This window comes from Oenanthe melanoleuca, chromosome 2 (genome assembly GCF_029582105.1).
Source record: "Oenanthe melanoleuca isolate GR-GAL-2019-014 chromosome 2, OMel1.0, whole genome shotgun sequence".
Classification (NCBI taxonomy): Eukaryota; Metazoa; Chordata; class Aves; order Passeriformes; family Muscicapidae; genus Oenanthe; species Oenanthe melanoleuca.
The window spans coordinates 28,076,390-28,101,556 of NC_079335.1; the positions used below are offsets into that span (position 1 = coordinate 28,076,390).

At 40.4% G+C, this 25,167-nt stretch overlaps 1 protein-coding gene across 1 annotated transcript; it reads right to left on the bottom strand.

Annotated features, from left to right (window-relative positions):
• Window positions 1–7,241: 7,241 nt before the first annotated feature.
• CHMP4C (charged multivesicular body protein 4C) lies at window positions 7,242–24,360 on the bottom strand. The gene is made up of 5 exons (XM_056484650.1): window positions 23,915–24,360; window positions 16,650–16,827; window positions 15,307–15,421; window positions 12,652–12,760; window positions 7,242–10,455 (listed from the first exon to the last, which is right to left on the bottom strand). The coding sequence occupies exons 1-5, from the start codon at window positions 24,105–24,107 to the stop codon at window positions 10,391–10,393; spliced, it is 660 nt and encodes a 219-aa protein (XP_056340625.1). The 5' UTR covers window positions 24,108–24,360; the 3' UTR covers window positions 7,242–10,390.
• Between the last annotated feature and the right edge of the window lie 807 nt (window positions 24,361–25,167).

Sequence of the window (25,167 nt, forward strand, 5' to 3'; positions counted from 1 at the left end):
TCTTGAAATGTAGCTATGAAGGAGCAGTATTTATTCTACTAGAAAATTTTTGATTTTGAGTAGAACTTTCCGTAAAAAATTTCACGTGGATTGTTTATGGAGGAGTTTTTCCCATGCTAGCTATGGCAGGCTCTGATATATGCTGGGTGAGTGGTGTGGAATTCAAAAAAGTTATGTTCTCAAGTTGCTGCTACAATCAGATTTTTTTAGAAATGTCAGATAAAATAAATAAATAGAGCAAGGCCACAAATCACTTAGGAATGGAAGAATCCTATAGGAAACACTCTATGGAATGCCAGGTGTTAGGGGTCTTTCTTCCTATCATTCCTTTCTATTTTAATTAAGTCTTTGTGCAAGAGATCAGAACATTCAGATTACTAGACAGGTCACACTCCAAACTAGATACATATTTTTCCTGTAAAATACAGAACTTTATGGAATCTTGGGTAACTGCACTGTATCCTCACATCCATGTTTGTTTGAATCTAATAAGGAATATAGGAACTATAACTCCAGCCAGCTCCACAGGATGTCTCTTTTAAGAGTTTGTACTCTGGCTGAGCAGTCAGTGTACTGACCAGTGGAGTTGGTGCTGCATTTTTATGATCTGCAACACATTGTTAATGCATAGGATCTTAACCTCCTAGAGGAGAGATGAAAGAATGGAAAAGAGAAAATTGTCCATAGTTCACACTTGAGCATTTTCCCCTTTGAAAGTAAAAATTTGTTCACTCATTTGTTGACCAGAACTGCTTCTCCACGAAGTGTTAGTGTCTGTGTTGTGAGTGGTTTAGGTTCTGTGTTCATCATAACCCATTCAGGAACATCTCCCATGGTTCTGGTGTTTCTTTGCCAGCCTCACTGTGCTGACCTTTATCCCAGTCTTGTTTCAGAGGACAACCTTTTGTGTTTAGTCCTTCTCAGGTTGTGCACTGCAAAGAAAACACTGAGCCCAGGGCTTTTGTTCAGGCTTTTTGATCTGCCAAGATTTTATTTACATTTTGTTCCTGATGCAACTACACGGATTCAGAAGAGTGGAAGAAAAGGAAAAATGCTAAACATTCAGAATAAACATGCTTTAAGCTAAACAATAAAAGATTAAGGTATCTATAGATACCCTTATTTTGTAAGGGAATTTCAGGGAATTAATAGAAATGGCCACATTTATATAAATGACAAACATGTCATCCTCACAGTAATAGTGACTGCTGGCCAGTTTACAGATTGTTTTCCAGCTGGACATTTTGAGTGTTACACTGGAATACAAAATGTTTCTCTTGAAATTTCTTGGGTTGATATATTCAGAACCATTGTGATGGTTGTTCTAGAGTCAGGAAAAGGCTGTCATGAGACATGTCTAAGCAGAAACCCATGTCACATACAAAGCATCTTTTTTCTGGTGGACATACTTAGAAGCCCCAAACTGCATTTTTACCCAGCATCATTGAAACAAAGTGATACTAGGATTGAAGAATCCTGTTTAACAAGGCTCAGGCAGAGTTACACTGATGCTGCCCAGAGCACAGGATGTGCACAAGCAGGATGTTTGCAAGACTAGCATTTTTCACTGTCGTGTAACAGGAAGGCTGAAGGAGCTCTGTAATTGGCTGAATTCACAAATGTAATTCTGCTTAGCTGGATAAATCAGAAAGCCTGATGTGTAGACTATTCTTACTTAAGAGAATGAGATATTTTTGCAAGAAGTCTTCACAACAGAACAGCACCTGACACTGAAATTAAAATTCAGGAAAACTAGTGATGTTCTAACTCAACTGGCAAAGTTTCTCTTTGTCCTTTAACCTCTATCTGACATTGAGAAAAATGGTCTTCAATGCATTTCTGTTGTGTATAACCCAGATCTTCACTGTTTTCCTTTCACTGTCTGTGTGATTTGTGCCTTTTCTGTCTCATTAAGATTTCAGAGCATCCAGCCCAGGCTGGAATTTTGGTATGGCTTGCAAATACCACAAACTGCAAAGCAGGGCAGCATGGCTCTGGAGAAAGAGGAGGTGTGGAGATGGAAGTGCTGAACTTGGAGTAATAATTTCAGTCCTCAGAAATCACTGCTAGCCAGAGCTGAACCCTTCAGCTTTGGGAGACAGGGACATGCATCCCTGTCAGAGAAGAGATCATTCCCCACAGAGCAGAAACGCTCAGCATGGGTCTTCCTTCTAGAAGAGGCTGATTAAAGCACTGGCCTAATAAATGGGATTCTGAGATCAACCCTCAGCAGTGGCCAACTCTCATCTATTTTAAGTGAAGTTTCAAGGTTCTGCACCTTAACCCTTTGCTAAGCCTCAAAAACAGTGCTCCAACCTATGTTTTCCTGATTTTCAACACAATCTTCATTGAGACCCTTCCCCTTTTTAGCCCTTTTGATCTCTTCGTGGAGCTAAAGACTAAAGCTTCCTGATTGGTACACAGCACTTCTTTGACTTGAGGTTCACCAGAGTGCTCACCAAACAAAGTTTGTCCCCACTTTGTATCTGAGAGATAGGTATTGTATTTCCCTCTGCTGTGCAAACAAGGAAAACCTGAGGAAGAAAGCAATTACATGATTCACCCTAATTGCACAGCATGTCAGTTGGTGCAGTCCTAGGGTTACTGCTGATCCCCTTGACTTGTCAGCAGGTTAAAATTAGATGGTTTGCTGATCCAGTGAGACTTTTGCCTGTGCAATACAGAAACTTTGTATTAGGATATCTCAACTGGATTTTAGGTAGGTTTAAACACCCTTGCTTACAAATTACTTGCTGCTTCTACATTTATAATATTCTTTCTTCTACCAGTTCAAATTGAATGCACTATAATACTTGCATGTGGTGGCTCTGTTTTCTCAATCCCATGTGGATTAATGCTTTTCATTGAGAAGAAACCACAGCTGCCAGAGCTGTTTTATGGAATGGTTGAGGGTGACTATGAAACACTGCTTGGCAGTTGGTTGGCAGTTAATGTGGGTTGTCAAGCACTCTTCATCTGGCAAGCACCTACTGGGAGAAGGTTGCACATTGACCTTTCAAGATCTCATTATGGCTTTGCATTGTCTGAAAGATATATGGATGGATGGATGGATGGATGGATGGATGGATGGATGGATAGATAGATAGATAGATAGATAGATAGATAGATAGATAGATAGATAGATGATAGATAGATAGATTAGATAGATAGATAAGATAGAGAAACTACAGGGTCTCTCATCCCAGATTTCCTATGGCTCTTTTATAGGCATTTCAGGTGATCACTTTATGGGGTGGATTGTTTGTGGTGTGATGGAGTCTGCATTTCCCCTTTCTTCTGCAGGATAAATTCACGTGTTACATGGACAAGCAGAGGCAATAGGCAAGAGCTCTACTCTGTTATGGCAGCTGTGTGTGAATGTGCAGTATGAATTCAGAAATCTTGCAGCACAGCTTGTTAGGGTAATTGTAAACCTAACAAAAACATCAGGAGCTTCCTCCTAGATTTTAATTTGGCAAGGGGATAATAACCTGCATTGGAAAAAGCAGATGAGAAAACTGTCTCACTCTGTGTAATCTTTTACAAAAAAAATGACTAAGATTCAGTAAGATGTTTGTGTGCCTATAGAGACATTCTCCTGCTTAGGTTTACAAAAGAAGCCCAAAAAACATGTTTCTTGTACAGACAACTGCAGAGAACACTGGTCAGATCTGAGTTAGTTGTTCCTACCTAAACAATTAAAAATAATTTAAGAATACAGCAAAATTAATGTGCAAAGTAATGTATGATGAAAGAGCATTAAACAATCAAATATTCATCTCAACTTTGCTGTGAGTTAACATGAGAAACAGAACATGCAAATAATTACTTTTATCTCTTTTGGCTGTTGATATGCTGTAGTTCACTACTGGCATCCTCTGTGAGACAAGTTTCACATCTGAATCTAGAAAACCATGGAAAGACCAACATCTTTCACTTTTCAAATGACGTCGGTTACACAAGACTCATGATTATCCAAAGGTTACAGCACAAGATCTCTTCTCTCAACAAAGAGGCTTCTATGTTCTGCTCTGGTGAAGCAGCTGTTAACTCAGATTTCAGTTTATTCAGACACAACATGTGCTCTAGACAGATTCTCGGGCTACATAAATTAGTGTCTCAACTTATTATCATTATCCCCCATCATTTTTTCTCTCCTATTGTATTCTTTATAAAATTAAGTCCTTTGTGTTCAACCACAAATGTCAGCTGCAATACAGATAAGATCTGTTCTCAGGTTAATGCTGTTAGAAACTTCTTCCAGAATTGCTTGGTTCACACAGGGGGATTTTTTTCCCTAGCTCAGTAAACTGAATTGACTAAAATATTTTGCTGATAGCTTGCAAAGCACTGGGAGCTGAAGGTTTTAACATTAAAAATGCAAGGTGGTATCTCCAACAGATGTTTATCTAAGAGCTTCTGAAACTGCTTTACACCTAGAAGAAGGTGTCAGTTCAGATGGAATTTCCTGTGCCAAATAAACCCTCTCTTTGGTAAAGTTGCCTTTTAAGATCCAAATCGTCATTAAATCAAATTGATTAATTTTACAAATGAACATCAACAGCCTCAAAACCAGCAGCTGCAGTACCTCCCTACAGGCATGTCCCACCTAACCCAAAGTAGCACTGACATTACCTCACAATGACCAAGGTGCTCTGAACACTCACTGGGTCTGAGAGACAGACTTGACTGAGAAATCCCTCCTACAATTTAGTGTCTTTAGTGTGTTCCAACAAAATCCAGCTTGTAGCTGGTCACTGCAAGGCACAAATCACTGAACCAGTATTAAACTTCTTGAAAATTAGTAATTTTAACAGATTTAAAGCTTCGAGGCTGGTCTTAACTCTTTGCCCTGACATGAGTGTGTAGAGAGGGGTGGTAAACTGCTGCATGATGATCTGCTTCTGAGCTCCTTCATCAGTCCAGAGCAGGGAACAAAGCTGGGTGCCAAGCTGGCCGTAGACAGGGGAAAGGAAGAAAAGGGAAGCCAGAGAAGCAGCTGAGGAGGTGGGTTAGTATCTAAAATTTAGCATTTTAGCTCTGAACAAGTGGGGATTTGTGGGAGGAGTGGGAAGAGTGAGAGCGTTTCACCTCTGGTTTTTGAGCAGCACTTCCAGGCAGGCCTTTTCTTCCAGCATGAGCAGTAAGACTGAAATCCTGTGTGAAAACTGCAGCCTTTCCAGCCTGCTGGAGTTTCTTGCTGTTTGCTGAACCCAGAGCTCCTCCTGGAGGTCCGCAGAGTCCCAGCCCTGCCGCTGATGGAGCTCACCATGGGCAGCACAGCAGCACACCAGGCACTCCAACATCCCATATACACACAGGGAACAGACAACAGGTAGGTATAGGGTAATACAACAACCCTACACATTCCTATATATCTGTAGTCCCAGCTGAGCTAGTTTGTTCAGCTGCTACACCAACATCCCTTTAGTAAGCTGAGTACAAAAGTAAAGCTAAAATATCTGGATATTTTTGTAAATTAAATTTCTCTGAACTCTCACTTTACTCCTAAAATGCAAGTTTAATTTTTTGATAAAGGATGCTAAACTCAGGGTAGAGTTGGGGTGTCCATGTAAATCCTGTTTGAATCCACAAAACACTCCTTGCCCCATATGCAATGGGAATGTGAGGTATTGACACTTACCACTTCCATGGGAGCAGACAATTGGCCTAACATCTGTTTGATTAAATTTAGCTCAGATCACAAATCCTCAACTTGCCTTTCAATCCTAGGAGAACTGGTTGCCTGCCCTTTGAGAAAGCCAGCTGAGGAATACCCTGCTTCCCTAAAAACAGCCTGGGTAGCAGTGGCTGAGAAAGCACAGGCTGTAAGGGCCTGGGTAAGTGTCAAGCCCAAACTCCCCAAAATGGCATTTGCCCAAAGTTTGTCTTGATAAAGAGGAATTTGACAATCAACTGTAGTAAGTAGCAACCAGGGAATTACCAGAAGACTTCTAGTTGCAGGGGGGAAAGGCAGCAAGCATAGATAAAAGCAAAACACAAAAACCCAAGTGCAGTGTGCAGGAGAGGAGGGGGCAGGGGAGCAGAGGGGTGTGTGACCCTGCCTGACAGAATCATCTCAGGTATACAAGGTTGGTCTGAAATTTCTAGATATCAGCATTTCATAACTACACAAACTAGTTTTATCTTCAGATATTGATCCTAAGAGTATAGTTCAGTGGTGACCAGGTAATTAGATGCTGATAACAACACAAACCATTTAAACTCTGATCAAAGCCACATAAACCAGCTATACCTTCCCTACAATATACACCTGACTCAACAGTGCTAGGAAGGTGGGTCTTGCCACAGTCTCTGCAATGGGGAAAGATGTGAGAAAATACCTGAGATTATACTACTCATTATACTACTACTATTAATTCCTAAGATGTGCTGCTAAATAACTTTTGAGACTAATTTTTTCTCCTTATGTTTCAAAAACAATGGCATAATTAGAAAAATAGAAGCTCTACATCCTAAAAGATGGTAAGATTTTCTAAATATTCCTCCTGCACACTCATCCTGTTCTTCCACCCCCCACAGCTGTAGACACAGAGAGAAGTGCTCATACTACAGCAGCTCCTTGGCATTTTGTGACAAAGCCCTTAGGATTTACAAAGAGGAAAAGAGAAGTTGCCCAAGCAATTGAAACCTTTCCACACCAGATAATGAATGGTGGTCCTAAATCACTGCTCCAGGATTTCATACATCTATGTAAATATATGTGTGTGTACATTAAAGGTGAGGCACTATACACACACACAGACTTTAAAGATGAATGAAAAAATACCTTTTGTATTTGTCTCACTTCATCCTTGCCTATCAAATTTTTACTTTTTCATTTTTAAAAGACCTGACACTCTTCCTTTCAAGTAAGGCCTGGAAAGTGAAAAACACGTATTTCTGAAACAATTATGAGATCTTTGGGTCAGAGGGGAGGAGAGGAAAGTATTTTGGATATATCAAATTAAAATAATTTCTTGCAACACAATGGTTAAGTGTAAAGGAATGCAGCCCAAACATCACAGCTTACACTGGGGTGGGATTTTCCACTGGTTGTTTTTTAAACCAAATCAACTTCAAAGAATTCTTGAATTCTAACTGGCTGCTGAAAGATTAGTACATCAAAAAAAGTTTTAAAATATTCTCACATCCTTTAAAAGAGGATGACAAAGTAAGGAGGGTACTTACAATTCTGCCTGATAGGAAAAACAATTTAATAAAATCATGTAACACAAACATGACGCCAAAATATTTATTTACAGTGTGTATATATATACATATATGATTTGGTTTTACTTTTTATTAATATATTTTCCCCTTTTTAAAGCAATCCGGGTTAAAAATGTCTAAGCCTGTCAGGAGAAAAATACAATCTCAGAATAAATAAGCAACAAGAAAGGAAGTCAGTTATAGTACACCATCTGCTGCCACAGTCCTCCTATAAAACATGTTCCAGTTAATAGGGTACATTCACAATAACACATTGACACTATTCACTCTCGACTGCTTACATACTAAACAAATACCATCTTGGCATGAAGAGAGGCATATGTTCAAAAAAGAAAGAGCCATTTGTCCCACTGTTATCTGAATTTACACAGGAAAGAGCCACTCCCTCAGCTGAATTAAAATCCTACAACTTTGCCCTTGAAGAAAACTGGTGTCCCAAAAAAAATATGGCAACAAACACTCCAGTTACAGAAGTCCATGGTGTATTTTGGTTTCTGTACATCTCTAGTGTTTCTGAGTACAATTTCACCAACCTCACCTCCTGGCCTGTGAACTGGTACATGAGTCTGTCTTTAAGGATCACCAGCCACTATACATAAGTTTTCAGAGCAGCTCACTTGAATATACAGTTTCATTTCTTCAGCTTTCAAAAATTTTGTTTGTAAAGTGCTTGGTCTGAGACTAATAAGCTGAACACACCTGAAGCTTCTTCAGGATCAACACTTGGCCAAAACATTGCTGGAGGTCAGCAGTGAAATGCTGGTTTGCAAAAGAAGATCTTCTCTACAGGATTTTTTTTGTCTCCAATGACGGGTGTTCACTTGGAAAGTTCTTATTCAAAAACAGCAGATCCACATTTTCCACAGCAGACTGAAAGTCACTTTAGTATCAAAATGGATGCTTAGAGACCCATTAGGTTGTAGAGCACTTCAAATATGCCAAATGCTACATAAGAGCCAAGCATTGTTAAACTACTTATTCAACCAAGAACAGAGGCTGGAAGCCAGCTTTTCCAAACTAACTATGGGACTATGTTGGCACGGCCTCATATTTAGAAACACCAGAAGTGTCCACATGCACACTGCCAGCCTTGCACAGTCACACACCCAGTGTGTGCCAATATGTTCTGCACTCAATTCAGAGACCTGCATAAACTGCACACCCTGAACACAGGATTCAAGCCAGAAACGTTAGCAAATGGATTTGAAATAACTTAGAATGTTTGCTATTTTACTAAATATTCCTGCTTTCAGCTAGCACCTCATGCTGAATTTCAGCAAGCATTAAAACCAAGTAGCATTTTGTTGGTATTTGGTTTCCTACTCCTTGAGAGTTCAACATGTATTTATAAATTTAAGGAAGTTCTGTCTGTCTTTTCTTTTCCTGTTTGATTTTGTATTTAAAACAAAAATTAAATTATTCCAAACTTTCTCTACTCTCAATAAAAAGGGACAATTTTCTTGGTACCTCCAAATTTTGGAACAGAATTAACACACCTAGTTTTTTCCAGTAAGAAAATTATCTGAACTGGCAAAGCTGGATTCAGCTCTCATACGGATACAATCCAAAATCAATTCTTCCACAGAGAATGAAAGTTCTGAAAAAGTCAATCTCTCCACAGGGTTTATACATTTTGGGTTTCATCCGTGGGGCTCAATTTGAAAGGCTCTGGGCAGGCCATGTCTAGAAGCACATACTTAACCTAAAATCCACTACACTGAAGGCTACTGAAGCCTGTTGAAGCTGAACACCCAGCAAATCACAGGCTAAAGCCTGCAGGAGAAAGGGTCAGTCTTCTATTGCTGAAGATCTACAGAAACCAAGTCCAGGACTATTCCTCAGGTGGTTCAGTCATCACAAATTTAAATACATTTGAAAACAAGAAACCTAGATCAAGGACTCTGCTTCCTACACTCCTAGGAACTCCACAGTGTTTCACTATTTCCCTGTGATTGAGAGCAGGCTACTAGCATAAAGCTTAAGACTCATTTAAAGCTTTGTTAGTACAAAGCAGCCTATTTAATTTTTGGGTTGTATTTGAACAGCAATTTCTCTATATATGTAGTAGTTCAGCACCCAAGAGTGGCATTTGCTCCTTATGCTAAAATGCTGTCAGCTGGTCAGTAACACATCAACTCTACAAGTAACCCAGAATCAGCTTTTAACCAGGGTTTAAAAAGGCACTGCAAATGCAACACACTGGATTACTTCCATTCACAAACTGAGTAAGAGAAAAGAACTAGATGCTCAGAAATTAAAACTATTTTGCAATTGTATAATTAAAAATGTGTTGTTAATTCCTTTGATGAGAATGAATATTATCATACAAAGTAAAGACTCATCCTAAAAAGACAAGGTAGAGCAGAAGAACACAGGAAGGTCAAATCTCTTCTGGATTTTTGGGTTAATGAAAATCAGTAGTGTTTGGCAGGAATCTGTAAGAACCTAGACATTTTGCTTTCCTTGCTCACTGTAATTCTGTAAGCTAAGTCAGAAATAATCCAAAATACAATTCAAATTGACCTATAGAAGTGCATGGGACATTTTGGCCAGTTAAAATAAAACAAATAACACATCCCACTTCAATATGCCTACAGAAGAGCTTCCTCTTAATATCTAGGACACCGTAAGTTGCTCCAGGCAGACTGTTTGGATCTTCATGTCCAAATGAATAGTTATTAGTTCTTGGGATCAAAGAACTTGCAAGTAAGGACATGTATTAAGCTGTTTTGCTAATATTCAAATAGTCTGAACCAAATAACCCTCTAGTTATAGGGCTCTGATGACTTATTTAACTTTCTCATTTCAAAATGAACCCAGCTTTGAGCATAAGTGAGGCACACGGGTTTTACAAACCAACAGAAACAGTAAGATAGTACCTATTAAAAACCTATAATAAAACTAATCTCTTGACAAAGATGGGGAAAAACAAAAAAAAAAGATGCCTGAAGGTTTAGGCAACTACTTAATTCTTTTGTTTGCTGGTTTTTAAGCTAGTTTTGTAATATGGCAGTAACACTAATCTCAGCAAGATGTGCCATAAAAACCCCCAGCCTGTATGAAATGCAACCACACTAAATCAGTGTGGTTATAAAACAGCAGTACAGCTCTTTACATTCTGCACTGTAATGTTTGGTGTTATAAAAAGACCATGGTCCTATGAAGCCCAGGCAGCCAGTTTCTTCATTTCATCTTCATCCTCTGCTCTTTTCCTGGTCGATGCTGCAGATAAAGAGACAATAACCATCAACTAATGTAGCAGTCAGAACCATTGTGTTAGCATGAGGTATAGTGCTTTTCTGCCTGAAGATCTCAGACCAATTTACTGAGAAGCAAGCTGAACATGAGTAATGCAGGAATGAAGCTCACAAGAGATGTGACTATTTTGCCCCATCATTATTTCCCATAGAACCCTAAAGTTCACAACATAGGTCTGATGTCATTCCTACTGGAAGACTCACACAGAAAAACACATTTTATTTCTAAAGGTTGTCACAGCCAGAAAAGGCCCACAAAAATGCTGTCAGTTCTCTCACCACCACGTAAATGAGCAAAAGTGACCTATCCTGGCCAGCTGCACATCCTACTACTTTTCCAAATAGTGCTGAGAGGTTCTGCACATGCAAGTCTCTGAATGAACTCACCCCATTTTAATGGGTGGTGTCCTTTATTAAATGGAGAAGGACATTCCTGAACTTGCTTTTCTCAGGTGACATCAGTTAACTGCTGTGTTCACAGCAACAGCAATTCCCAGCTCTGTATCAGGTCCCACACACACTTTGTACCCAAATCTGCTATAACACATCATCTGCATTCACTAAACTAAAACCTCACCCAAATTGTCTTCATTTGCTGACCTGCAGACTAGATGCCCAAGAGCCCAAGTTCAACCTCAGGCTGTCCCTCATCTGTGGGCTGTGCACATCAGAACTGGCATTTCTCCAGGCACCAGTGGCCACTGTTACTGGATCCTGTGTGCTGGAACACCTGCTTGAGCACCTCCTCAGCAGCCAGCTGGCTGCTGCCTGAGGCAACCACAGGGCCAGGAGCTGCTGTCCTGAGGAGAACTGCAGCCACCACCTTCAGCAACTAAGGGTGGGAGAAGCACACGGGGGACCACAGGTTCAGGCCCTGTTCTGCAAGTGTCACAGCTCAGTGTCACCGGGGAAGGTCACTATGCCTTGCTCCATTGCAGTTTCCTCATCTTCAAAATCAGGAGAGAAACAGGCATCTCCAATTAGAAGCATCATAGATCCATCAACTGGTCTGACTTTGCTGTTGCTGTGTAACAGCAGAGAGTTTCAGCAAACATAAGCCAGTTTTTTACAGCCTTGAACTATATTATTGCAACCAACTCATCTTTCCTGAAGCAACCATATAGATGGATGAAGTAGAAAATTAAAATAGTGAGAAGCACATCAAGATGGTCTGGGTTTAATAAAAATGTCAGCTGGAACAGCTGGATATGGATCTGGAAGATAATATATGAACAAATCATAAATTGCCAGACTGAATTTTTTTTTTTTTTTTTAATTTTTTTTCCTAGACATTCTGCAATTGAGTTCAGTAGATGAGGCCACAGTCTCAGCTTAAACATTTTAAACTGCTTCTCAGGATATAAGTGTCATCTGCCAAAACGTATCACAGTACCTGAGTTAAGCTGGTCTAGGTAACCTGTTCTGCAGCAGAAACCATAAACAATCTGTGTCACATGTGTGCTGTCCCTACCATCAAGCATTTATATTCTTTTACTAATGTCAGTACATAGCAAGTCTTTCAACTGACAGTGAAAAGTGTAGTAAAAGTTGACTGCCTCTGGCTGAATTCAAAACAAACCTGGTGGAACCACAGAAAAATGAAACTACAGCTTAATACCAGGAATAAGACTGTTCAGTAGAAAGCAAGCAAAGGAATGAAAATATGTCTTTAAATATGTACTTCCCAATACCTTCTTCATTTCTAATTAAAATACAAGTGGAAAATATCAAACCACTACCCTGCAAAGCTGGATCTTTATGACATAAACATTTGGAATCTGGGTCAGTCTCTAATTGAAAGAGACTAAGGATTTAATTGCCAAAAAGAAGAAAAAAAAAAAAAGGCAAAAAAAATCATTCCTCAATGATCTTACTACATTTCAGTAGGAGATTCATCAAGATACATGCAAGGTCAAGTTCCATAAGTTTGTCACCCCAAATCTACAGAGAATTTGGTTCTAAATGCTTTTTTTTTAACACAGGAAAATGGAATCCCACTCTTCTTTTTCTGTTAAGCAGATACAAAAATAGGAAAAGGAATTTATAAAATTTTAAAAGTTATAACAGAGTTAAATGCATCCCTGAAACCCTCTTTTCCTCTACCCTTTCTCACAGCATGGCTTGATGATGAGAAATGTAAAATGGCAAGCAGGCATTTTACCAGGGCGAGAAGGCAGCGATGTGGACGGAACACTTGGCAACCTGACATCTCTCATTCCCTTGTTCAGTTCTTCTTGCTCCAGTTCTTCTAATTCTGCCATCAACTCATCCTAAATTTAAGGAAAACATTATTTAGATACTGACAGTGATCACACGCAAGGGCACATTTAACCACCATGAAGAAAAGTACTACTGAAAAACACGGTTTACACCTGAAAGGACATATCAAGAAACAGCATATTAAAAGTGTAATTTTTACTAAGTATGGACAATTAAGTAAACCTTAATTGAACACTGAAAGTAGGACAATGAAAGTTAGAAACAGGACAAGGAATAAAATTAGAAACAAAACTAACAGCAGTACAATACTTGCCAAAAAGGCAAATATGGGAGTAAAAAGGGAGTAAAAAACAGATTTGTTCCAAAACTAGAGCCAGTACTCTTCAATGGATTTTAACTTTAATGTGCCATTTCTCCATTTTAAAAGGCAAACACCTTCCACTGGTTATCAGGCAGACTGTCATCAAACATTACACGTCAGCCCTATCACGTAAGTCCAAGATTATATGTGATTTCAAAGCAGCACTGGAATCAAAACTGTCCTCCTGGGTCCTGTTATTCACTCTTGAAGCACACAGCACTCGTGGGCTTTTAGGTGCAGAGGCTGAATTGGACAGATGATCTAATCCACTCATACAAAGCTAAATATAAAAAGGCTGCACGCTTTTTAAATAAGCAAGGAACTTATTCCTTGGCTGAAGTTTCCCAAAGAAAGGAAGCTAAATGTTACATATCAGCAGAGAAATGGATCTTTGCCACATTGATAAAATGGTTTAAAATAAACAATGGGCAAAAACAACTGGAGAGGGGCAGAGGAAGGGTCAAAAAAATAGTAAAGTAGGGGCAATTAGATACTGAAATGGGCTTTGCCTACACATTTATACTTTGTTTATAACCAATGTAGAAGTTAAATGAAAGTTGCATAGCCACCACAGGACTGGATTTACTTTCTCATGGTTTTATAATTTAAGGCAAACATACAGTGTGCCAACCCAGGGAGAAGGAACTATGTTTCTGTGCCTGTCTGGAGCAGGAGAAACCATATGCTTCCATGCTCTCCTTACAGCCACGGCACACATGTTAAAAGAAAATGCATCCAAGTGCATGGAAAAAACATCCTTCAAAAAAATTAAATACTATCCTTCAGCACAAACCACCTTATTTCCTAGCAATTGATTCTAGCACTCTTAAGGTGCAGTAGCCTGCAAACCAGGTTTTCCAGTTACTTCCAAGTGCTATAAGTATATGTAAGTATAAGGCTCCTATACAAAAGCTGGTACAATGATGCTCCAAGTGACAAGGTCTTATTTCCCAAACAGGAACAATGCACATCAGCTTCAACTGCTATCCCTTAGGAACTTCCTGGTCAATCTACAACATGGTTACTAAGCCTAGACTCCAGAAAGGTAAGCACTGTTGAACAGTAAGACACTGTACAACTATTTGGGGTGGAAGGATGTTTTTCAATTGTTTGAAGCTCGGGCCAAATCCCATCCCTCGTGCCAGTAATGACTAAATGCTTCTTGGAAAGCCTATTTACATTCAAAGTGGAAATACAGGAAAGCAGGTAATGGGAACAAAGTACAAAGAATCATTCTTATTTTCAACAAATTAGAACTGTTGAGTAAAACTTCCTCTTCCTCCCAATCAAGTAAATATGTGTGATAAAGCATTTATATTTTTCTTTGTTGTCCATTTGGGCACATAGGAACAAATTAGTTGGGAATAGAGTGAATGGTTTGAGTATTCAGGATATTCTTCAAATGATTCTCAGTGCTTGGCTATTTTGAAACAGAATTGAAAAACAAAAGAAAACTGGTTGTGATATTGAGCTTGATACCCATCTCTGCATTCCACAGATTACAAGAATTTTGAGTAACCTTGACCCTTGACCTCAGCCATGGTTGGATTAGAAATAACTTATATCCTGTTTAGATGTACAAAATCAAATCTGGGGGCACTAGATGAAATCTACCGCAACAAATTTTGAGAAGGTCCTAAATGTCTTGTGGGGGTTTCAGAAAAGAAGAACTCTTGAATGAAACCTTATTGCCTCCAACAGGTATTACTTCTACCTCTCAGATCTACTTCTGTGGTCTGGGCAACAGGGAAAGGACCTGCATCTCCAAGTCCAAAAATGACCTTAAAAAAATGCTCCAAATATTCAGAATTATGAACATCAGCCATGGCACAGGGACATGCACTTAAGTCAAATGGATGTCTATTTGAAGCAACAAAAAATTATATGCTTCAGTATCCACTTGGACTAGTACAAATTACATGTTTTAGTGACCTTCTTCCAAGGCTCAAATGAGAACAATAACTACAGGAGTATAGTTAAAAATGCTTTTCTTAAAATTTATAAAAAAATAAAAAATATTTTTATATTTTTTACATTTGCAGCTTTTAATTTAGTACATTACATATTTTATATATAATATAAATATTTTATATTTATATTAAAATTATGCAATTGTACTATGTACTAGATAGGGTAAGCTAGAACAAAGAATTTCACATCCACACTTCTGGAGAAACAAACCACTGCATAGCAAAATAAGTATGGAGTTAAAACTCACAGGCCTGAAGTACTAACCTCATCAAACTCATCACCAAAGCCTGCTCGGTTCGAGATAGCATCTGAAATTTCCTGGGCAACATCTTGCTGTTCAGTGATATCTTGCATCAAATCATCGATTTTGTTCAAATCCCTGACAAGGTAACATGGAAACATTTTTTTAAAGATATATTATTCAAATCCTACAGACCACACTCACTTGAACAGACTCTTTTTTTGGTTTTATGCCCATGACTCTCTAAACAGCAGAATTCACAGGGAATAATTTTCCTCACTTACACCCAGTCCAGCTACTTCCATGTTGGGATTATAACAGAAGTCAAACTGCAGCAGAGTGTGTCTCCCCCACTCTGTGCTCCTCATATCTCTTCCAGCCAGTCACAGCCCATGGGCAGATCCCCAAGGTCAGCATCTTTACAGGCCTTTTGGTACTTAAAGGGGGTTCATAAGAAACATGGGGGTACACATTTACATGGCTTGTTGTGAAGGGCAGAGGGTAACAGCCTTAATCCAAAAGAAGATCAATGTAGATTTGATTCAAGGAAGTTTTTTACAATGAGGGTGGTGAAGCACCAGCATAGGTTGCCCAAAAACAGTGGATGCCCCATCACTAGAAACATCTAAGGTCAGGCTGGATGGGCTCTGAGCAACCTGAGCTAGTTGAAGATGTTCCTATTCACTGCAGGGTGTTTGGACAGGATTATCTTTAAAAGTCCCTTTGAACCCAAAATATTCTATGATTTTATGCATCTTTTTTGATTTTAAGCTTTCACCAGAACTGGGGGAACTTAACAGAATTGTACCCCATTTAAAGGTTTCCCCTTATTGTTAACTTTGCTATTGTTTCAGTTCCTGTTTATTTCTCCCAGAACAACTCTTCTGATTTAATTCTGTTTATTCAGGCAGAAAAACACCCCTTGAAATAATATAGGACATATGAAAAAAAAAAAAAGTAATTATTTTGTATGGAGGGGGCGTGGGGGGAAAGGGAGGTGGATCTAATTAGTACTTTGAATCCCACACTCCAGTTTATGGATTCTGAGGAAAAGAGTCCACCTAGTTTCCATGACTAGATTTTCTTCTAGACAAACCAAGGGCAGAGGCCACTCTCCACTGCCAAGACAGACTTAAGCAAACAGATTTCACTAGTTAAGTGAACTTCCTTCTAGATTTATTGTTAGGAAAAGAATTACTATTTTTCTGCCAAATATGACAGTATAACACTAACAGCATTCCTGACATCCAATGCCCAAACCAAAAATGAAGCCAAAACTATCTAACTTGATACAACAGTCTGTAGTAATGGAATAATTTTAAAGTGGTTAATAATTTCATCCTGGAAGCTACTAGAAAACACTTACATATTTTCATGTACTTTTTTCATAGCTTGTGCAGCATAACCCATATTCTTGAGCACTTCTGTGTTGGTGTGGGAATTTTCCAATGCCTCTCTCTGGAACTCAATGGTCGAAAGTGTCCCATCAATTTGAGTCAACTGTTTCTCATATCTCTTTTTTCTCTTCAGTGCTTGTAAGGCAGCTGGAATGGTAAGAGGCAAAATGCACTGTGTGTTTTCATAACAAATGCAAGGACAAGTAGTTCAGCATCAAGCTGACCTGCAGAATTTGTAATTATCACCCTCCTACCTTACTATGAGGGAGACAAACTTTGACCACACCAGACTGGCAGCCTATTATTCACCAACAGGCTGTTGCATGAACATGCTGGGAAGCCTCTTTTAGATTAACTCCTTTAAGCACCACAAGGAAAATCAGCTTCTTCCTCCACTGTGGGAGATCTTGAACTCCATCCTGTGCACACAGGAAAAGCAGGGAAGATGGGAAGGAAAAAGAAAAACATCAGAGAGAAGGCAGAAGGGAGGAAACAGAAGAGAGAAGAAAAGAGTCCACTGCAAAATGCAAGTAAAACCTAAGAAAAACAGTGTAAGAAGATCTGCCATGGTAACCACAACTCCACCAATGGCGCTTTCTGAACTTTCTCTCAGCAGCAATAACTGTGCAGTGCAACACAGGGCCCAAATGGCCCAGCCAGGCAGATGGGTTAGATCAGAGAGGATTTGCATTTCTCCAGCTTTTAGCTTATCTATTTCTTACAATCACTCAAGAAAATGATCTTTAAACCTTAGGATTTGAAAACTTAAAGAACTTTGTAGACATGGGCACAGTCAAATCCAGCTACAGCCTATTATCTTTGTAAATTGTTGAGATTAGTCTTTTATATTACTTTTATATTCACTAAGTAACAAGCAGCATACTCTGCCCAGAGTAAATCATTACCAGAATAAATGCACGTGACAAGCATGAGGAGAAAAGAACTTTCTCCTGGCCTCAGGGTGTGGAACACACACAATTTTGCCACAAGCATTTCCTGATGACAGTCCTTTCTAAGCTACGCATGTGCCAGGCACAAAAACCCCACCAAACAAAACCAAGAGACTGAGTTAACCCATTGTTTGATTTCTTCCAATGCTATTAGCACCCCCAGTCCTTCCCTCGTCTCCTGCATTTAATTTTTTAAACAGATTCAGAGCCTGCAAGCCCCATCAGCCCTGCAGCCCCCCAAACTCAACCAACAGCAGCAGCTACTGTTGCAATCCTGTTAAAATTGCCCATAGGCAATAACACTGAGCTTTGACATTGGGGTACACAACTTTTCAAATGAAATCAGGATTCCCTCAAGGAGGGCAAAAAGATTTATGGTGTGTAACAGCACACTAAAAAAATTAATGGTTTGTTGACAAAGGCTTGAATCAACATTATCAAAATTGCTCATCATGAGCTGCACAAGGACAGGCATTCACACAGGCTAAGATGCCTTCCACCACCTGCAGTAGATGTTTCAGGACAGCAAACCACAATCCCAACAGATTAATCATGGTATTCAAATCCAAGATTTTCCCAGGTTTTGGGAGATGGTTCAAAGATCATGCATATTCCAAAGAAGTTGCACAAACACCAGATGATGCCATACACACAGCAAATGTAAGAATTATAAAATTCCCATTGGCAATTTTAAAATACTTAATTTTTATTTAATCCCAAACAATGTTTACCTACTTATTATTTCCCTACTTATTTATGATTAGTATTGGTAGAGTTAAGACACCAGCCACTTCCTTTCTTAGCTTCCATTGGATCAAAATCTTAGGTTAGGAAGGTAGAGGTTCCAGGCAAATGTAACATGTAAATGAAATTGTGTGTAACAGCAGCTGGGCCAGAGAGGACTCCAAGGCCCTGTTGGCAGAGGAGCACTAAGGAGATGTAGAAAGACTTCAGCTAGAGCAAGCGTCTACCATGGGGCAGTCTTCCTAGTCAGAGTTCTTCAAAAATGGGACTCTGCAATGGTGCTGTTATTTTTGGCTGCTCACAGAGAAAATTGATTTCCTCAGTTACACACAAAGCAGTTTTCAAAATCCTTAAGATCATTTCATTAAACCACACCCAAACAAAAAAAACACAGGAGAAGCTAAACTCTCTGTGACTTCAGCTATTCATAAACAGCTTCTCCTAATTATTGTGGCACAACATATTATCTTCCTTCTCTCTAGTTTTACCAGTAACTTACAGAATAAAGCACTTAATAGGAAATAAATTCATACTCCTTCCTTATCAACTGAAGCATTATAAATTCTCACACCATGCTATATGATTTTCCTTATTTGTGTTAAATGAATGCCCTTTATTGCAGGTTATTTTGCTACAGTAGCTCTTATCACTAATTTATGAGAATTTTCTTGTTATTTGAAAATTATTTTTCTGTGTTTTACAAAGTACCTAGAACTTCTATACTTTTTTACTGCATATTACAAGCATTTTTAAATTTGTGTGCAAGTCTTACAGGATTGAAATGTTTCTGCTTTATAATGCCACCACATTTTAATTACCAAACTGGAGAAGATATACATAATACTGTATGTATTAAAATATAATGAAATTGAGCAGCGAACACAAACTCACTTCACTGAAAGTCTAAAAATGGCACTGAAAAATGGTGTTCCCCATTCCAAAGATCTCAAAGAAGGAAAACAGCCTGGAGAGGATGAGTTTGAGCAGAGGTAGAGTCTGAGGAAGCAAGTGTAATTAACACCAATTCATTCAGGAAGAGGTGGAGAGCTTCTCCAGGAAAAAAAAAAAAAAAAAAAAATTCAAAACGGTCTCATACACTTCTTCCTTTGTGCTCCAAAGAAACCAATTCAATTCCTGAATTTTATAATGGTCAGTGGTTGGCTGGGTTTTAGCAAATTTCCTGTACTCCTGAGTAAGCAGGATACAGCTCATAGATTAGGAACCACTGCTTTTAATATGAGGTTTTATTTTATAGTCAAGGTGTCTGGAACAAAAGAAGGCTATGATGTCAGTTTAAGTTTGCATATAAATGAACTCCTTTTATTAACATACAGAAAGGCGTTTTTCCAGTATCACTAATTTGCTGACACTTTATTCAGGAAGCAGAAATGGCCAGCTGGGTAATAAGAATCCTGGCCAGACTGAATATCCAGATTCCAAAAGGAAAAACAGAACTAATGACATAGGAAGAGTTGTGGCATCCTTCTCATGGTTTCATGACAGATCAGACTGAAAAGCAACAGTGCAGTAATAGCACCTTTACCTGTCAAGCCCACCATACAGAAAGCACCAGCAATCTCATCATCTTCTCAAGCAGAAATAAAACAATTGTCTAATAATCCTTATAATTCCCATGAGGAAACTACTGAAGTAGAAAAAGAGTGTTTCTTCTGAAGATGTAACACTGCTGAGAATATATCAGGTCTCACTTTTGGATACAGTTCGCAAACCCCCATCTCAGGCCTGCAAGGGATTCATGGACTTCTGATCTCCCTCACTCCAGGGCCAACCAAAGGCAATGCTGCTGAGGCCATAAAAATCATAGAGCCCTAATTAGGGTCATTATCAGCACTCAAAGTCCTTAAAGCCTTGTGGAGGAAACCATATGCAGTTACAACTGAGGAAACCAATCAAGAACAATAATAAACTGGACCAGTTATAAGTATTCCAGTTCATGGCAAGACACTTGAAATGTGATCATGAAAGTCAGAGAACAATCACTGTAACTCACAGAGCAAAGACACTCCAGGGGCTTTCCTTTATGTCCCTGCCAGAAACCCTCATTCCCACCTTGTCCCACAGCTGCTGTAGGCAAGACTGTCCTGTCCATCACAACACACAACTACCAGATCGTTGTTTGGCTTCCACAGCCTCCTGGTCACACCTAACTCATTGAACAGGAATGCTGCATGGCTACATAAGCCCAGCCCAAACACAACACACATCATAAGCCCAGCCCAAACATAACATACAACATATTTAGCAGCATCTACTTGTGAAACCCTCCCTGTTATTCCCACTTTCTTCATAGGTTTTGTCCTCAATAGTACTATGTGGTTCTTCATGTTAAGATTTAATCCTATTCTGGATGGCTTAACTTTATTCTTTTTATTAATTTTTTAATATTTTTAGGATATGTGAAAGATGCTGGGCTGAAACAACACACATTTGTGTGTATGTTATTTTCACAATTACAGGCATGCTTCAGAAAACGTGTTTCCTTTTAAACAAAGTTCTCAAATATTCAGTATCACGTCCTGTTCTTTAAATTTTCTTCTATGTCCTTCAAAATAATGGAGAAGGAAAGCCAATATGTAGATGGAGTTGGCAGCTATGCACTGGCTGAAACTGAGAAACCCCCAAAAAGTACAGCAAAAGATATAAAAAAAAGTTTGTTCCTGGAATGGAGAGACAACAGAAGCCAGTGGTACCTGTGATAAAAATGTTGCTTCTCATGACATAACCTCTTCAGGAGGAATTTCATCAAACAAAAAACCCTGAAGTGGTCTAGTTACAATCAGATACTAATGGGTAATGCTGGAAATGTATCACTTCAAAAGTATAGCTAATTTCAGATTATGCAGAGATACTTCATAAAGGAAAAGCCAGGAATATTTCAGTGATGTTTCACATCTATTGCATAGCTACAGCATTACAGCTTTTAGATGAAGTTAATCCTACTGACGTCACATGAAACCCATTCAAGAGTCATATGAAGTCATGAGAAATTGCTGGTGCTTTAATCTGCTCTCTCTTGTGTTTGTGCAACTGACTCAGATTAATTCATCTAAAAATCAAGTGAGATCATGTTAATTTGGTGCATTTTCTATCCCTAGATATATATCGCTCCAGTTGCAGACAGCCCCATTTTAGTTTCCATAGGCTTCTATTAAGACACAATTAAGAAAAAAAATCCACATTAAAAATTACTAGTGATGTCCCTCTGAAACATTCACTTCAATAAGGCAATATAGATTCAAAGCTTTATTCTCTCATTTGTGTGTATGTTTACATAATGGTACAATAGATGCTGGTTAGCACAGATTTTCTTTGAGCTATACAGTACTGTACACTAAAGTACCGTCATATCTAAATCAACATTAATTAAACTGCAAAGCAATTGACATACCAAATGAAGACACATTACTGGGGATTTAAGTTCACTGACTATCCTGCTAAATTTAAGCACTTTGGCACAGCAAGGTTATATTTTAAACAATATATGGTTCATATTGTTTCTCCTCTCACTGTACTTAGGCAATCCCATTTTGGTTTTATTCATTTTTGGCATGAATAAAAACTGCCACACTATACTTTTGGCCCTATTCTTGCCTCTTAACTGTTCTTAACTGTTGGTCCCTGAGCAAATGACAAAATAAAAGGCAGTTATTTTTAACCACGATCAGCTCAACACTACAGTTTGCAATACGACTCCATGAATAATTTCATAGATAACGAACTAGGGCAATTGCATACTGAGCACTGCCGTGGAAACAATCTGGGAGAAAAGCTTCAGATATAAAATGCTGCATGCCTGAAGCAAAAGGCCAACACACACCTGAAACTGCCATAACCAGCTGAGTTGAAGCAGATCCACCTTTTCCCAACAAATTCTTATTCCTGTCTGTGCCCCATTCTCTCCTTCTCAGGTGCACAAGCACTCGTGTGAAGCACAAGCACACCAGGTACACAAGAACACAATTGGATAAGTGGAACTTCAATAATCCTTGTTAAAAAAAAAATAACCCAGACAAACGAAAACACAATATTTTACAACATTTAGCTTCCTGAAACACACCCTTCAGGGAAAGGAAGGGAGCAGCACACGGGCAGGAGCAAGGCAGGAAATGCTTTTTCTTTTTGCAAATGTGCCAGCTTACAGTCCAGGTTTGGGATAAAGTTCCAGAGCAGTGTATCTGGATTTAACCAGAAATTGCCACAGTCAAAGGAATCAATCTGTTTTCTTGCACCAGCCCTGCAGCTCAGGCTTCTGCATAATGAATTCAGCCCCAGGAGCCACCTGGTCACTTTGTCACACAGCAAATTAGCTTCCAGCTGGATCACTGTCCTGAACTAGCTCACTGTGACAGTACAGAGGTGCCAGTACCTGAACAAGAGACCAAGAAATGCTCCAGCTGAAGCCAGGGAAGTAGAAAGTGTGAGACTGGGACAATTATGACAGTTCCCATCCTCTTGAGCAGCTGGCTCAGCTGAGCTCTCAACTGACTTCATTCCCCTAACTGTGCCTTCAAATCTGTTCCATTTTGACCCACGATTTTAAATCAATTTTAACTAAAAGTTAGTTTAGTTAAACTGCCTTTTGCTAATAATTATTAAATGCTAAAGTACTACAAATACATTAGAGGGCTATAGCCAGGACACCTCTAACATAGAAGTCCGCACAAATTTGAAGTTACAGGGAATTATTTTTAAAATTACTGTGTAACAGAACGAGCAGGCAAAGGACCTACTTTCATGTTACATCACAAATCTTTAATTCAAAATGCTCTTCTGTTTTGAAGCATTTAAATTAAAATACAGCTCAGAGTAGACAAATAGGCCTCTGTGTGACTTCAGGAAGTAATTAACTTGTTTCTCTGAGGCCTCTATATCCCGAGACACTGACTACCATCATTTGCTTCCCAGGGATGACAACATCAGTATAGACAGGAGACAGACCTTCTGACCCCTTAGCATCCTCTCTTTTGTATTTAACAGCATCCCAGAGCAGTAGTCACTAATGCTCTAAGCTATCATTCTTTTTTTTTTGTTGTTCTTGCAGATATACTTTTACATGAATTGGACAGAGAATTGCATCGCTTTGTTCCTCATTTGTCATCAGTGGGGATAATGATTCGTGAATATACAGGAGATCCGCACATCCTTCATCTCGCTCGCCGCCTGCCCAGCCAATGCTGAGCCCCCAAGCAGCGATCCCCTCCCTTCCTGAGCAGCAGCACTTTGCCCTCCGTGTATCCAGCCAGTACCTGCACCGACTGTGGTGCAAAGCACGAACAGGAGAATCGCACAGGGAACCACAGACAGTAAATTTGTCAGGAGTAACAAATTCCCATCCCGCTATATGAGCCCACAGTTCATTAAACACTAATAGATGCCAAAGACCAAACCCACCGTTCCGCCCCGCGAGTGGTGATCGCTGCTCGGAGCCCGCAGCGCACCCTGCACACCTGCGAGCCAGGTGTCCCGGCCACGGCCCCGCTCCCAGCGCGCTCCAGCCCCGACTGAATCGCCCGGCTCACCTCGCTTGTTCTTGGTGCCGTGCTGCCGGGCTATGGCCAGCTCCCGCTCGATCCGCGTCTCCAGGTACTCCTGCTTCTTGCTGAGCATCTCCTCCGTCTCCCGCAGCCGGGCCAGCGCCTCCTGCGGCGAGGGACCCCCGCGGCCCTTGGCGGCCGAGCCGCCCCCCTTGAAGAACTTGGAGATCTTGCTCATGGCGGCGATCCCGGCTCGGCACCGCCGAGGGAAAGCTCTGGCAGCCCGGTCCTCAGGAGCCTCCCCGCCCGGCTGCCACTCGCCGTGACAGCACTTCCGAGCGCACCTGGCGGCGGGGCGGGCCCGGGGGCGGCCCCGCGGAGCCCGCGCTGCCCTCAGCCGGGCTGGGCAGAGCGGCGGGAGGGGCGGCCAGCTCCGCCGCACGGTCCCGGCCCGGGCCGGCGCTGATGAGGCGCCTGCCGAGTTTGTGCTTCCCCCTACTTTTTTCCCATGTCATGGAATCGCAGAATGCACAGTGGGTCATCTGGTCCAACCTCCCTGCTCACGCAGGGTCATCCTAGAGCACACGGCACAGGATTGCATCCAGGCTGCTCAGAATCTCCAGGGAGGGAGATTGCACAACCTTTCTGGGCAACAAGTTCGATTGCGTGGTCACCCACACATTAAAAAACTTCTTCCTTATATTCAGGTGGAAATTCCTGTGCATCAGTTTCTGCTTGTTGCTATTGCTTAGCACCACGCAGAAAAGCCTGGCCAAGCTCTTGGCACCCTCCCGTAAAATGCTTATAGATATTGGTGAGGCTCCCTCCCAGTCCTTCTCATGGCTGAAGAGGCTCAACTCTCTCAGGCTTTCCTCCGAAGGGAGATGTTCCAGTCCCTTGATAAATTTTGTATTTCTTTGCTGGATCCTCTCTAAGGGGTCCATCTCTCGGGAGCCCGGAATTGGAGACATGCCGCAGGAAGGAAGGACAGGCTGGCACGCGGGTTAGGGTTGGCAAAACACTGAATTCTGAAGGAACGTGCATTTTTACAAAAGTGGTGTGTGCGCCGCTAAGGAAACCTCAGTGGCACCAACAGGTTACGGGGTGCACGAAGTGCTTCGGGAAGCCGGGCTACAGCCTCTGCGCCGAGGGACGACGCTAACAGGCACACAGATTAGACACAGATTAGTTTGTTTTCCCCCTGGAACAGCCCGAGGAGCACCAGCCGCGGCGCTGGGCCCACTGAAGTCTGAGGCTCGGGCCGACACGGGCTGCTGCGAGCAGCGTGTCCCGAGCCG

Bases quoted from the DNA above. Each gene is read 5' to 3' on its own strand.
- CHMP4C (XM_056484650.1), bottom strand. From the start codon at position 24,107: ATGAGCAAGATCTCCAAGTTCTTCAAGGGGGGCGGCTCGGCCGCCAAG. The intron at 16,828-23,914 runs GTGAGCCGGGCG...TTACCATTCCAG, and splicing joins CGGCACCAAGAACAAGCGAG to CTGCCTTACAAGCACTGAAG. The intron at 15,422-16,649 runs GTAAGTGTTTTC...TTACCTTGTCAG, and splicing joins AAAAAAGTACATGAAAATAT to GGATTTGAACAAAATCGATG.